Consider the following 15995-nt stretch of genomic DNA (forward strand, 5'->3'; position numbering starts at 1 on the left):
GTATCGAAAGCCGCTGAGAGGTCCAGGAGAACTAGGATGGAAGCATGGCCTCCATCCCTAGCTCTCCAGAGATCATCAGTCAATGCGACCAAAGCGGTTTCTGTGCTGTAACCGGGTCTGAAGCCAGACTGGAAGGGGTCAAGATAGTTAGCTTCCTCCAAGGTACGCTGAAGCTGGAGAGCCACCACCTTCTCAACAACCTTCCCTACAAAGGGAAGGTTGGAGACTGGACGATAGTTATTAAGAATAGCTGGATCCAGAGACGGCTTCTTCAGGAGGGGTCTCACCACCGCTGTCTTAAGCGCGGTGGGAAAGTACCCCTCCCGAAGAGAAGCGGTAACAACCGCCTGGATCCAGCCTCGTGTCACCTCACTGCTGTTGGCAACCAGCCAGGAGGGACACGGGTCCAGTATGCAGGTGGAGGCACTCACAGCTCGCATAGCCTTGTCCACATCCCCAGAGGCAACTTCCTGAAACTCAACCCAGAGATGGTTTGCCAAGTTTTCTCCTTGTGTCTCGGCTGGATCTACTGGGGTGGAGTCCAGGTCCGCTCGAAACCGGGCAACTTTGTCCGCCAAGAACTGGACATATTCCTCAGCCTTACCCTGTAAGGAGTCCCCCGTCTCCCTCCTATTTAGGAGGGAGCGGGTTATCCTAAACAGGGCGGCTGGGCGGGACTCGGCGGACGCTACCAAGGAGGCAATGTATGTTCTTTTCGTTGTTCTTAGGGTCCGAATATACTCCTTGGTGCATGCTGTCAAAAGTGCCCGTTTCGACTCGGACCTATCGGACCTCCACGAGTGCTCTAGGCGTCTCCTCCGGCGCTTTACCTCCCGGAGCTCCTCAGTAAACCAAGGAGGCCTCCGGGGGCCGCTGACCCGGAGGGGCCGTAGCGGCGCAATCCGGTCGAGAGACTCCGAAGCTGCCGAGTGCCAGGCAGCGACGAGAGTCTCCGCCGAACTGTGGGCGAGGGTATCAGGAATAACCCCAAGCTCCGTCTGGAACCTAACAGGATCCATCAGTCGCTTGGGGCGGAACCAGCTGGTCGGTTCCTCCTCCCTACGGTGGAGGTTTGGCCTCCGGAAGTCTAGCCTCAGTAGGTAGTGGTCTGACCACGACAGGGGTATGATCTCATTACCCCTCAGACCAAGATCGTAACTCCACTGCTCCGAGAGGAATACGAGGTCAAGCGTGTGACCCGCTGAGTGAGTTGGGCCTCGAATTACTTGAGTCAAGCCCATGGCTGTCATGGAAGCCATGAACTCCTGCGCTCCATCAGAGTGTTCACCGAGCGAAGGCAAGTTAAAGTCCCCCAGAACTATAAGTCTAGGGAACTCAACCGCTAGCTCGGCTACTGACTCGAGGAGCGAGGGGAGGGCTGCTGCAACGTAGTTGGGAGGCAGGTACGTAAGCAGCAAACCCACTTGACCCTTGAGGTCCAGCTTCACTAGCAGGGACTCACACCCGACAAGCTCCGGAGCAGGGATCCTACGAGGTACTAAAGACTCCCGGACTACAATAGCCACACCGCCACCCCTTCCCTGGGCTCTCGGCTGGTGTAGCACCTGAAATCCGGCTGGGCACATCTCGACGAGGGGGACTCCTCCCTCAGGGCCCAGCCATGTTTCAGTAATACATGCCAGGTCTGCGCCCTCATCAGTTATCAAGTCCCGGATGAGGGGGGCCTTATGAACAACAGACCTGGCATTTAGCGACAGCAGCCTGAGACCAGGGTCCTGAACACCCGCGCCTTATAAGCTTATATATAAAAATACCTGAAGCTGAAAGACTCTTCCTGTCTCCTTCCAGCACGAATGGGACCTATGTGAAACAAGGCAAATACGGAGCAGCTGTAGTGGGAAGCCACGCCACTCAGGAGGTAAGAGGTGGAATCCATGCTTCCCTTTGTGTCCTGTTTTATGTCCTCCCCATCCCCGTCCCATCTGCTACCCCCTTCCTTCCTTCCTGACTGCCTCCCTCCCTTCCTCTCATTCCTTCCTCTCATTCCCATCTCCTTCCTTCCTTCCTTCCTTCCTTCCTTCCTTTCTTCCTCACTTATGACTAGATTCCTTTCTTCCTCCCTTCCTTCATTCCCTCCCTCCCCCCTCCCTCCCTTCCTCTCATTCCTTCCTTTCATTACCATCTCCTTCCTTCCTACCTTCCTTCCTCACTTATGACTAGATTCCTTCCTTCCCTCCCCCTCTCCCTTCCTCTCATTCCTTCCTTTCATTCCATCTCCTTCCTTCCTACCTTCCTTTCTTCCTCATAACTAGATTTCTTCCTTCCTTCCCTCCCTCCCTTCCTCTCATTCCCATCTCCTTCCTCCCTTCCTTCCTCTCATTCTTTCCTTTCATTCCCATCTCCTTCCCTTCCCTACCTACCTTCCTTCCTCACTTATGACTAGATTCCTTCCTTCCTTCCCACCCCCTCCCTTCTTCTCATTCCTTCCTTTCATTCCCCTTCCTTCCTTCCTTCCTTCCTTCCTTCCTTCCTCACATGACTAGACTCCTTCCTCCCTCCCTCCTTCCCTCCTTTGGTTGAACCATAATCCTAAACCTATTGAAACCTGACTGTAGTTGATGGCTCATAATCAGACTCAAGAGGAGAACCATTGCTGGGCAATTCAAATCCTACCTTTACACTTATATCTTGACTTTTTATTTTACTATACCTGCAGCTACATGTGAAAGCTACCGACCGAAGCCATCTGGTTTAATCCTGGTTTATTTGAGCAAGTCACGGTTGGCTGAATTCATGCCAGACAATAAGCTAGGGTTCCACCACAATACCGCGAAGCCCTTATCCGCGGAGACATAAGCGCGAACCCTAATCCGCGCCGTCCGAATCGCTAAAGCAAATGCGACCTTACCACGCCGACATAAGCGTGGAGGGCAAATCCGCGCCTTCCGAAGCACTCAGCACCCTAACCCTAACCCTAAACCTAACCCCTAAACCTAATCCTAACCTTAATTTAAATTGGCTTTCTGCCGCCGCGCTGTTTTAAAGCGCCCTTCTGTCGCTGCGCTGTTGTCGCGGCGGTGATGACGCGCGGTGATGATGTCGCGGCTTTAGCAACGCGGTTTTATCACCGCTATTTTGACGAGCGCGGTTTTGTCGTGCCACGATAAGCTAGAGCCAGGCTTTCAACTTAAGCCATAGGTTTTACGCTACACTTTAAACCTGAATTAAAGACGATCATTTTCTGTGCTAATTTAGTTGCTGGATCCGCTCCAGGGGTCTCTGACCATCTCTGTTTTTTTTCCCTCTCCTTCCTCTTTTTCATGGCGTGTGGAATCCAGTACAGGATCCTGCTTTATATCAACCAGCAGCAACAGATCACCAGTGCAAGAATCCACCCAGGCTTTGTGTTCACGGTAAGCCTTGGGGTTGAAATGTTGGAACATTGAAACTGAAAACATGTTATGAAGTCCTGGATGGATTAACAGCGGAGGTTAATTGATTTATGGAGCAGGAAAGATTCTGGTCCCGCTTGTATTCGTATAAGTCGACCTGCGTAGCAATTTAAATGACGTTCCTCCTCTTCTCCCTTTAAGCAAAATATGAAGATAAAGTTAGCGTGATTTTGATTTCAAAAGAGGTTTTCAGCTCAATTTCCAGACATTGGTTAAATGCAAGTGAGGGGAACAAAGTGTTTTATTCCATCCATCCATCCATCCATCCATCCATCCATCCATCCATCTATCTATCTATCTCTATCCATCTCCATATCTATCTAGCTATCTAGCTATCATCTATTGTGTCACAACCCCTGGTATGGCCAAATATGGGAGGGAGCATACTGCTTCCCTTTTATCAGCACAAATGCAGCGCGTGCGCATGCACACACACACACACACACACAAACACACATGGACCTCCACACGCCCCATTTTCAGGCCTTTTTTTCAGCCGTTTTTGAGGCTTTTTCAGTGTGTTTTCGAAGCTTTTTTCGACCAGGTATTCCCCCGCAAAAAATGGGCCGAAAAAAAGCCTCAAAAACGGGCTGAAAAACACCTCAAAAATTGGCTAAAACCCCTCAAAAATGGGCCAAAAAAAGCCTACAAAATGGGCCAATAAAAGCCTCAAAAATGGGCTGATAAAGCTGAAAAAATGGGCTGATAAAAGCCTCAAAAATGGGCCAAGAAAAGCCTCAAAAACGGGCTGATAAAAGCCTCAAAAATGGGCCAAGAAAAGCCTCAAAAATGGGCCAATAAAGCCGAACAAATTAGCTGAAAAAAACCCCTAAAAATGGGTCAATAAAAGCGGAAGAAATGGGCTAAAAAGCCTAAAAAATGGGCTAAACCCTCTCCCAAATGGGCCCCAAAGCCCCCCAAACAACCCCCAAAGGCCTCAAAAATGTGTAGAAAAAGACTGGAAAAGGGGTGAAAAAAGCCCCCCAAAACAGAGGCCAAAACCCTTTTTTTGTTGTTTGTTTTCCTCTTCTAAATTTAAGTGCGTCTTATAATCCGAAAAATATGGTATATTTGGGGTCAGTTAGGATTCTTCTTTTTTTAAAAAAAATAAGTTTTTTATTTTATTTTAATACAGACATACCATCGTTCATTAAACAGTGCATCACCTGGGTGCAAATATTTTGTGCAATAACAATTACATTTACAGCCATATTCATTATTTTATCTATTCTTAAGTTAATACTAATACATAACATAGTATTATAAGAATCCCCTTCTTCACTTATTTCACTTTATTAATACAATTTCCCTATTTCACTCCTCTGCTTTCATTTCTAATTTTCCTATTTATTCCCTAACCATTAATAAAATAACTATATCTATCTATCTATCTATCTATCTATATCTATCTATCTATCTATCTATCTATCTATCATCTATCTATCTTATCTATCTATCTATCTATCTATCTATCTATTAATCTTATCTATCTATCTATCTATCTATCTATCTATCTATCTATCTATCTATCTATCTATCTATCTATTAATCTTATCTATCTATCTATCTATCTATCTATCTATCTATCTATCTATCTATCTATCTATCTATCTATCTATATATATATATATATATATATATACTATAATAGTCAGATTCTTCCCTTTCTTTAATTGCAAGTGTTAGTCTATTCATTTCTGCAGATTCTAGTATTTTCTTAATCACGATCTCATCCGTAGGGAATGTTCTGATTGCGACTCTTGGGGGTTTTTGCACAATGTTGCCATCGTTTTTATCTCACCATCCGGAACTGATGCTTCTCCTTTTTAATTGTTTTGTCTAGATCCAACCCAACAACTATGGAACATTTTATGATGATCAGAGGCAAAACTGGTCCCTCATGTTTGAATCGGAGAAAGCAGCGGTGGAGTTTGGCAAGCAGGTGCCCACATTTTGCCCAATGCTAGTCCTATCCATGGCCACACTGTCCTCCTCCATCTATCCTTTGTCTGTCTGTCTGTCTTCCTTCCCTCCCTTCCTTTCCCCACTCATCTTTCTCTCATCTGCTCGCTCCTTCCTTCCTTCCTTCCTTCCTTCAATTCCCATCTCTCTCTCTTTCCTTTCCTTCTTTCCTTCCTTCCCTCCCTCCCCATCTCATCCCATCTACTCACTCCTCCCTTCCTCATTCCCATCTCTTTCCTTCTTCCCTTCCCTCCTTCCTTCCCCATCTCATTCCATCTACTATCTCTCTCCTCCCTCCATCCCTTCCTTTCCCCACCCATCTTTCTCTCATCTGCTCGTTCCTTCCTTCCTTCCTCTAATTCCCATCTCTCTCTCTTTTCTTTCTTTCCTTCCCTCCCTCCCCATCTCATCCCATCTAATCACTCCTTCCTCCCTCCCTCTTTCCCATATCTCTCCGACTTTCCTTCTTCCCTTCCCTCCTTCCTTCCCCATCTCATTCCATCTACTATCTCTCTCCTCCCTCCATCCCTTCTTTCCCCACCCATCTTTCATCTGCTCGCTCCTTCCTTCCGTCCTCTAATTCCCATCTCTCTCTCTTTTCTTTCTTTCCTTCCCTCCCTCCTCATCTCATGCCATCTACTATCTTGTCTCCTCCCTCCCTCCCTTCCTTCCTCATTCCCATCTCTGTCTTTCCTTCTTCCCTTCCCTCCCTCCCTCCCCATCTCATCCCATCTTCTATCTCTCTCCTCCCTCCCTCCCTCCTGGCGGTCACGTGACCCCCTGAAAGCCGCAATCCTACAAGCCCAATGCCTGTGGCCTGGAGTGACTCAGAGCCGGGTTCCTCTCGCCCACAGCTGTGCCTGGCCAAGTACAACAGCAGCCTTTCCCCTGATTCGGTGGTGTGCCAGGACCTCCTCCTCGGAGACGGCCCAGCCGTGGAAGTGGGCGATGCGCTTGAAGTTTCCTTCACTGGATGGCTTTTGCAGAATTATGCTCTGGGGCAGGTAAAACCTAGGAGAAAAAGAAGGGACGTCCTCAACTCCCAAAGACCCTTTTGGGGGGGGGGAGTGGGGGGGTGTTCGGTTTCACAGGACTGCTTGTTCTGGCCTAGGCTTCCCCAAATCACGAAACAGACTCCTTGTCCCGAAAGAAAAAAACCCACCCTTTTTTATTTGGCTAATGTGAATTCCTAGCATTTACATCCTGCAAAGTCCCGACTAACAGTCTTTCAAGGGTGATATTGCAAAAACAGACCTTATCAGGTCTTGGAGAGTTGCCAGGCTGATAGATTCCATATGCAACGGCTGTACGAGGAAATACTTGGCAAGGAGCAAATCTTCACACTAACGAACTAATGGTCTCCTGCAAACTCCACTCCCCTTTTGCTCCTCTTTTATTTCCTCCGGAGAGGCCGTTCATCGTTTACCTGTGGCCTTACTCCCAAGTCAACCCCTGTTCTTTAGCTGTTTCCTTTGTCTGGCAACTCTGTGCATGCGCACGCTGGGAACAGGCTCCAGCTGTTCTTCTGCCTCACTGATGTCTGGCTCTGAAGGCAGCTGATAACTGTCAGACGGCCCTGGCCCCCTCTCTGCCTCCAACACAGAGCCCTCATCAGAGCCTTCCCCAGACTCCAGGACTGGCCCATCTTCCTCCCCAACCTCCTCACTGCCCGAATCTGCTGCCAGCTCTGCTGGCTGCTGGTGTGCCACAACATTGCCCTCCCTCCGTGCGACGAAGCACCGGTTCCCCCCCCCTCCCCTTTCCCACTTTTCTCCGTTTGCATTTTATTTCTTACAGGTGTTCGACTCCAACGTGAACAAGGAGAAACTCCTCCGTCTGAAACTGGGCTCTGGCAAAGTCATCAAGGTGTGAGGGATGCTGTCCTGTTCCTGGGGAGTGGGGGGGGGTTGGCGGTGTTTAAACTTTTGGCTTTTCCATCTTACCTGGGTTGCTTAGCAAGCTTTTGCTAAAACTGTTGGGAAGACCTTGATTCTCGTGTTTGTCATCAGAGGGAATTGGGAGCAAGGGGGGGGGGATGATATCCTCAGGAAAATAGCTGTATGCTTGGCAGGTACTTGCTAAATCAGCTAGCACTGATGCTGTTACCTAGTTTGGTAATGCAACGTCTGCAAGAAACAAGCCCAGAGATGACCAAGGGCCACATATTCTTCCCCCTTCTCCCTCTTCACATACTCCACTCACTTCTAGTATGGATGATGTTGCACAGTTTGGTAATGAAATGTCTTGCAAGAAAACATTCACTGTCTTCCTCTTCCTTCTCCTCCTCTTCACACATCCCACTCCCTTCTTGCACTGATGATGTTATCTAGTTGGGTAATGAAACGCCTGCAAAAAACTCATCCCTGCATCCCACTCTCATCTAGCGTTGATAATGTTACCTAGTTGAGTAATAAAACACCTGCAAGGAAAACCAAATTTAGAGAATTTGAACTAAAGATTTCAACCCAAACTAGATAATACATTTTTGAAAACTTTCTCTTAGGATGAGCCTATGGTAGATTCCCCCTTTAGGGAAATGGCTCTGATAAAGCGGGGTGGGGGAAAACAACCCCTTCCATATAAGGAACCGGGAAGCTTTCAGATTCGCGTTAATGTCAGGGTTCCAAATAGCATCCAAAATTAAATCAGAGTCCAAGGCAAAGTATTCCTCAAAGTTCCAATTTATGAAGAGAGCCACGTTGGCACATCTGGGAAAACCCGAATCTGAAAGCTTCCCGGTTTCCCTCACCCAGTTGAAAGTTCAAGATCTTGCCCCCCCCCCACACCCACACCCACAAGTCCATCACATGGTCCAATCTCCCACTGCCATGCTGGCAGCTTCCACCCATCCCGTTCCGGTCAGTTGCAGAGGTGCAGAGACAAAGGATGACCTTGGCTTTCTAGAAAGGAATGTTGTTATGGCTACCTGTCATCTAATTCCGTACAATTCCCATTTTCTCACAATAGAAAATGCATAGCAGAATAATAGAAAGTGTAGCAGGCCAAAGATCCAACAGAAAAGATAGCTGCAGGCCTGAGAATCAAGCTCTTTTTTCCAGCCTTGAGAGAGAGAGAGTTAAATCACAGCCGTTTATGGTACCGCTTTCTGTTTTATCCCCCAAAGGGCTGGGAAGAAGGGATGCTTGGCTTGAAGAAAGGAAGCAAGCGTTTCCTCATTGTCCCTCCGGCCTTAGCTTACGGGTCTCAGGGAGTGGCAAATCGTGTTCCTCCGGACTCTACACTGGCCTTTGAGGTGGAAGTCAAGCGGGTAAGCAGTTCTTGGTTTGTTACGAGCTGCTTCTGAGCCAACGGTGGCCCATGGAGTCTGCCTGTCTCGAAAAAAGGTGCAGAGAAGAGCAATAAAGAGGATTAAGGGGCCAGAGAGGCTAAAACGTATGAAAACACGGTTGCAGGAATTGGGTATGTCTAGTCTAGTGAAGTGGGACGCAGTGGCTCAGTGGCTAAGACGCTGAGCTTGTCGGTCAGAAAGGTTGGCAGTTCGGCGGTTTGAATCCGTAGCACCGCCTAACGGAGTGAGCTCCCGTGACATGTCCCAGCTTCTGCCCTGCAGTTTGAAAGCATATCAAAAATGCAAGTAGAAAAATAGGGACCAGCTTTGGTGGGAGGATAACAGAGTTCCGTGCGCCTTTGGCATTGAGTCGTGCCGGCCACATGACCACAGAGACGTCTTCGGACAGCGCTGGCTCTTCGGCTTTGAAACGGAGATGAGCAGCGCCCCCTAGAGTTGGGAATGACTAGCACATATGTGTAAGGGGAACCTTTACCTTTAGTCTAGTGAAAATAGAATAGAATAGAATAGAATAGCAGAGTTGGAAGGGATCTTGGAGGTCTTCTAGTCCAACCCCTCCCCTAGGCAGGAAACCCTACACCACCTCAGATGGACTAGGGGTGACATGATAGCAGTCTTCCAATATTTGAGGGGCCACCACAGAAAGGAGGGAGTCAAGCTATTCTCCAAAGCACCTGAAGGCAGACCAAGAAGCAATGGGTGGAAATTAATCAAGGAGAGAAGCAACTTAGAACTAAGGAGGAATTTCCTGGCAGTGAGGTCAATTAATCAGTGGAACATCTTGCCTCCAGAAGTTGTGAATGCTCCAATGCTGGAGGTTTTTAAGAAAAGATTGGGACAACCATTTGTGTGAAATGGTGTACGATTTCGTGCCTGAACAGGGGGTTAGACCTCCAAGGCCCCTTCCAACTCTGTTATTCTGTCTCACCCCCACCCCATCTTCCTTAGGTGAGATTAGCCAAGGAGGCTGCTTCAAATGGGCAGAATGTGCCCTCCAGGGACACCCTCGCGCCCTCTCCAGGACCAAACACTGAACATCTCAGCGCCGACCCTGCAGGGTTGCCTCCCAGCACACTACCACCGAAGCCTGGGTGAGTTGTTAACCAGTTTGATTTGAATTTTTCAATCCCCTCCTGCATGTTAAGGTGGCAAAGTGGTCAGAGTGCAGTACTGCAGGCTACTTTCAACTGACTGCTAGCTGCAGTTCAGCAGCTCGAATCTCACCAGCTCAAGGTTGACTCAGCCTTCCGTCCTTCCGAGGTGGGTCAAATGAGGAGCCAGATTGTTGTGGGGGCAAGAGGCTGACTTAGAGAGGGTTGTAAAAGCACTGTGAAGCGGGATATTTAGGCGGCCTGCACTAGTTGCCGGTTGTCTTCCGGGTGCGATTCAAGGTACTAATTATGATCTTTAAAGCACTCCATGGCTTAGGCCCAGGGTATCTGCGAGACCACCTACTGCCACCGGTAGCCTCCCATCGTCCAGTGCAATCCCACAGAGTTGGCCTCCTCAGCGTGCCGTTGGCCAGACAGTGTTGGCTAGCGCCCCCCGGGGGGAGAGCCTTCCCTCTGGAATGAGCTGCCCCCGGAGCTTCGTATAATCCCTGACCTCCGGTCCTTCCGACGCGCCCTAAAAAGTTGGCTTTTCCAGCAAGCCAGCCTGGCCTGAACAAAACGAAATAAATTATTGATTATTGTTAATTTTAATTCGATTTTTTTTAAAAAAAATGTCATTGTCAATTCTAATTATATGAGCCGAGGTGGCGCAGTGGTTAAATGCAGCACTGCAGGCTACTTCAGCTGACTGCGGTTCTGCAGTTCGGCGGTTCAAATCTCACCGGCTCAGGGTTGACTCAGCCTTCCATCCTTCCGAGGTGGGTAAAATGAGGACCCGGATTGTTGTTGGGGGCAACATGCTGACTCTGTAAACCGCTTAGAGAGGGCTGAAAGCCCTATGAAGCAGTATATAAGTCTAACTGCTATTGCTATTGGGATATTCTATTTAATTTTTTTTTTTTTTTGTATTATGTGTTTCTTTTAATGTTGTACGCTGCCCTGAGTCCTTGGGAGAAGGGCGGCATATAAATCTAATAAACCTAAACCTAAACCATATAAGTCTTAACTACTACTCAGGCAGGGTCTGCTGCTTGAGAAAGACTGAGGGATGCTAGTAACTCTCCATATTTAATTCAAAGGCTTTAGGCCAGTGCTTCTCAACCTTGGCAATGTTAAGACAGGTGGACTTTAAACTCCATCCCGCCTGGGGAATTCTGGGAGTTGAAGTCCACACATCTTTAAAGTAACTCAGGTTGAGTAAGCAATGCTACAGGCTTCTAAATTCTTAAAACAGGCTTTCTACTCTGCTCAGCTGTTCTAAGATTGTGCTTTTTTATGCCCCAATAGGGAGCCAGCTTTGCGCGCCAAATCCAACTCTCTCAGTGAACAACTGGCGGTAAGTCTTTGGTTCGCCCGGATTGGCTTTCATTTCTCCAGGTTTTTAATTTCAGGGTTTGACCTAAACCAGGAGTGGGATTCACATTTTTTTTTAAAGACCAGTTTTGTGGGTGTGTCTGGGTGGGCGTGGCTGGATGGCATGTGACTGGGTGGGCGTGGCTAACTCGTGGCCATGGGAATGCTGCAAAGAACAGTCCTAAGTCACTTTTTCAGTGCCATTGTAACTTTGAATGGTCACTGAATAAACTGTTGTGACTCAAGAAGAATTACCTGTACGAAAAATACAAAAAGCTTCTTTGCTTGCAGAAAGCCGCCTTAAATACCAATGATTAGATTGGAAATACTTGCACGCCCGGAGTTACAAATCAGACACAGGGTGCCAGATTGGTTATTCAACTATTTCTTCAAAGGGTTGATCATTGCATCCCAGCTGGAAGAACTCCGACAGGGGAGTATTTCCTCCCAATGGCAGAGTAAAAAGCTTAAAACAACCCTTTCCCTTTAAGAAAGTCAAGGCCCCAGCAAAGGAAACATTTAAAAAAAAACCCAAAACATCCGGAATCAATAAGTCTAGAGTACTGCCAAGAATGTAATAAGGGTTAACGGAGAGGCAGTTTCTGTAAGCAGGGCAATAAAGATTAGGCTGGAAATAACACCAGAATGTTTCCTTCCTGCCTTCCTTACAGGATTAGCCCTGTAAAATGGAGAAAAACAAAAGGAGATTTCTTCCAACAACCGGTTCTCCCAACTGCTGTGTGTGGAAATACCATCCCCAAGAAAACATGAACTGGGATTTGAAAGAGACACCTATAACAATAGAAAAAGAAAGGAAGGGAAGAAGGAAGGAAAGGAGGGGAGGAAGGAAGTAGACAATGGAGGGACGAAAGAATGGAAAGGAGTGGAGGGTAGAAGAGAGAGGAAGAGAAGGAGAGATAGTAGGAGAGGAAGAAGAAGTGTGGAGGAGAGGTAAGGGAAGAAGAAAGAGGTAAGGGAAGGTGGGTGGAAAGGAGAGAAAAAGAAGAGGAGGGAGGAAGAGAAAGAGAAGGAGAGAAGGTAGGAAGGAGAAGAAAAAAGGGTAGGAGTAGGGAAGAGGTAAGGAAAGGAAGAAGGGGATGGAGAGGAGGAAGGAAGGAAATAGAGGAGGAAGGGAGGGAGAAAAGAAAAGAAAGAGAAAACAAGGTGGTGACTTAGCAGGTGCGAAGGATGGTAAACAAAGCATTTCAAACTATACCTTATAACCTTTCAAATGGAATAATAATAATATAAGAATGGCAAAGAAAAAGAATAATTATGTGAATGTATATCTATAACTGTATGTAAGAGAATAAATGACAGTAAAAATATAAAGAAAAAAGAAAAAAGAAAGAAAATTAATTACCGGTTCTAGCAAATAGGCTAGAACTGTTTGGATCCCACCTCTGAGATTCTAAACTCTGTTCACCTAAACTCAGTCTTGCTGGCTACAGCTTTTCTGTCATTCTGAGTCACTGGAACGAATCCGTTTTCAACAAACCGAGAGGATTCAGCACTGCCTGTTTTTTTCAAAGTTAAAAAGACGGGACTGATTTTTTTACAGGCTGAGCTCGGGAAATCGGGATATTTTCTCTCAAAGTTTCCTTTGTTTTTCATTTTCTCTCTCTCTCTCTCTTTGTCTCTTGCCAGAACCCCGACGTGGCGAAAGCGAAGCTGATTTCGCGAATGGCGAAGATGGGCCAACCGATGCTGCCTTTCCTTTCCGGTTCAGCTCCAGCCCAGCTGGACTCTAGCGATTCGGAGATCGAGGTGGGCTGGCTTGGGAATCTGGAGACTACTGCAAGGGGAGGTGGGTGGGGGGAAACATGCAAATCCCTACTGTTTGCAAGGATTCGAAACTAGTGTGAGTTCTGAGAAACCATTGAGTGGATTCCTCTTCCCAATTCTTTCCTTAGACCAGGGGTCGGTGACCTTAAACACTCAAAAGAGCCACAACGGTCCTAATTGGAAGCCCCCCCTCCCCCCGGTTCAATTCTGGAGCCAACCAGAAGTCCGGTTCCCCCCACCATAGAGTCTCCTCCTAGCGCGGCATCTTTTTTCCTTTACCTGTCCTAACTGCTCCTATCAAATTTTTTCCTCTACCTGTCCTAACCGCTCCTATCAATTTTTTCCTCTACCTGTCCTAACCGCTCCTATCAATTGTGGAGCCAACTGGCTCCATTGACCCCTGCCTTAGATTGATGAGATGAACTGTATTTTGTTATGCTGTGTAAGTTACCATTTTATCATTAGCTGCCTAGGGTCACATATGTGAGTAGCTATATAAATTCATTGATTGATTCATTGATTGATTCATTGATTGATTGATTGATTCATTGATTGATTCATTGATTCATTGATTGACTGGATGGATGAATGGATAGATGGACAGATTGGAGAAACAATTAGGGAAGGCATGAAAAAATACAGATTGTTCTCAATTTACAGCCGTATTTGAGCCTGCAGTTATGGTGATAAGTCAAGGAACTTATGTGGCTGTCCAATTTTACACCATTTATTTTGTGCTGCCTTCAGAGTGGTATATGAAAGGAGAATAGTGGTTTAGGATGACAAGGGAAAACTAACGCAAAGCCCCCCCCCTTGTGGGTGTGTATTTCAGGACCCCAACACCTTGCGAGAAGCCGCTCCTCCCGTGACATCTTCTCCGCTGAAACCATCCTCCCCAGCTGCTCTTCCTCAGATAGCAGCCCAAGGCACGTAAATGCATCTACTCGCAACCTGCATTTCATTTTCAACCTGCGTTTCTTAGTGTAAAATACCGTATTTTTCGGCGTATAAGATGCAACTGTGTATAAGACGCACCAAGGTATTGAAGAGGCAAATAAAAAAAAAAAAGTTTTTGCACTCTGCAAACCTCACAAAAAAAGGCTCGTTTTTCGCAAAAACGGGCCCAGGTTTTTTTTTTTCAAAAAAAGGGCATGAATAGCCTTTAGGAGGCTTGCAGAGTGCTCCAGGGGGAGTGGGAGCCCCAAAAACGATTAAAAAACGGCCCGTTTTTCAATTTCAATTTAATAAAATTTGTATGCCGCCCACTCCCTCTGGGCGGCTTACAGGCAAGATAAAAGAAACATTTAAAAATTTAAGCTAAAAGATACAATTATTAAAATTCCACACCATCCATTCTGTCTAAATGGGGCTGGATATTGATCAACAGCCCCAGGCCTGCCGGAACAGTCAGGTCTTGGTGGCTTTATGGAAGGCTGGGAGAGTGGGAAGGGTCCGGATCTCTACGGGTAGGTCGTTCCACAGGGCCAGCGCAGCTACAGAGAAGTCCCCTCCCCCCCCCCCGGGGAGCCGCCAGCCGGCATTGTCCGGTCGACGGCACCCGGAGGAGGCCCAACCTGTGCGATCTTGTTGGTCGTTGGGAGGTAAGTGGCAGGAGGCGGTCTCTCAGGTAGCCAGGTCCTAACCCATGTAGGGCTTTAAAAGTAACGACTAGCACCTTGAAGCACGTCCGGAGACCAATGGGGAGCCAGTGCAGCTCGCGGAGGATGGGTGTAACATGGGTGTATCTAGGTACACCCAATATCGCTCGCACGGCTGCATTCTGGACCAACTGCAGTCTTTGAACACTCTTCAGGGGCAGCCTTTTCGCAAACAACTGGCCCTTTTTTGTCACAAAAAGGGCATGGATTGCCTTTAGGAGGATTATAGAGTGATCCTGGGGGCTGGGGTGGTAAAATTGAGCAAAAACAGCCTGTTTTTCACTCATTTCTGCCCTTCCCAGCCCCCGGGAGCACTCTGAAAGCCTCCTAAAGGCTATGCATGGCCATTTTGGTGAAGGGGGCGGGATTTTGGGAGGCAAACAGTGCTGTATTCAGTGTATAAGACGCCCCCAGATTTTCAGCCTCTTTTTTGAGGAAAAAAGGTCCATCTTATACTCCGAAAAATATGGTAGTGACAAAAATCAATGCCTTCCCCTGCACCCTAGTGGTTTTGTGTTAGCATGTAGTCTGCAAACTCCCCAAAAGCCATTTTATCAATGGTTAATTATTTTTATCAATGGTGAGAGAATAAATATGAAAAGTGGAAAAAAAGCAGAAGAGCAAAATAGAGAAAATCTTTTAACAAAGTTAAATAAATTAAGAAAATGATTGTTATAGTATTAGGTATTAAGTATTATTAAGTTAAGAATAGATAAAATAATAAAGATGGCTTTAATTTGTAATTGCTATTGTATAAAATATTTGCACACAATGTATGTACCCAGACGACACACTGTTCAATGGAAGATGATGCTTGAATTAAAATAAAATAAAATAAATTGTGTTAAAAATAAAATAAAAAGCCCAGTGGGACCAGAGGGACTAGAAACTTGGTTGAAGAGCTTAAAAATTCTTCCCCTCATCGTTGTATTCTGTGCAGCTGTAAAATTGCTCTGCATCTTCAGTTGGATGCTACTCCTGGGTATCTTGAGTGATTCCACCACAAATGCGCGAACGACAAAAGTGCGCCTGACTAAACCGCGGTGACAAAACCGCGGTGACAAAACCGCGCGACGAATGAGCCCTGAAGCACGCCGACAACAGCGTGCCGACAGAAGCACGCTGTAACCTAACCCTAAACCTAACCCTAAACCTAACCCTAAACCTTACCTTAACTTAAATCACGCTTCTGTTGGCGCGCTGTTGTCGGCGCGCTGTTGTCGATGCACTTTTGACATCGTGGTTTTAGCGCCGCAGTTTTGTCAGCGCGCTTATGACGTTCACACTTTTGTCGGGTCACGATCTTGAGTTCCAGAACCCATCCAGAAATCAGGAGAATAATTCAGGAAAATAATTCAGAAGAATAATTTCTAGTTTCTTCTGGTTTCTGCATTGGCTTATG

General features: G+C 46.9%; 1 protein-coding gene across 1 annotated transcript in view; it reads left to right on the forward strand.

Annotated features, from left to right (window-relative positions):
- The window catches only part of FKBP15 (FKBP prolyl isomerase 15), a 48383-nt gene that overhangs the window by 13391 nt on the left and 18997 nt on the right, over window positions 1-15995 (forward strand). Inside the window, 10 exon segments of the mRNA XM_032232587.1 lie at window positions 1810-1879; window positions 3300-3374; window positions 5257-5355; window positions 6230-6379; window positions 7173-7241; window positions 8500-8643; window positions 9634-9776; window positions 11085-11133; window positions 12798-12917; window positions 13768-13861. Coding sequence (XP_032088478.1) covers window positions 1810-1879; window positions 3300-3374; window positions 5257-5355; window positions 6230-6379; window positions 7173-7241; window positions 8500-8643; window positions 9634-9776; window positions 11085-11133; window positions 12798-12917; window positions 13768-13861 — 1013 coding nt within the window.

Source organism: Thamnophis elegans, chromosome 16 (assembly GCF_009769535.1).
Source record: "Thamnophis elegans isolate rThaEle1 chromosome 16, rThaEle1.pri, whole genome shotgun sequence".
NCBI lineage: Eukaryota > Metazoa > Chordata > Lepidosauria > Squamata > Colubridae > Thamnophis > Thamnophis elegans.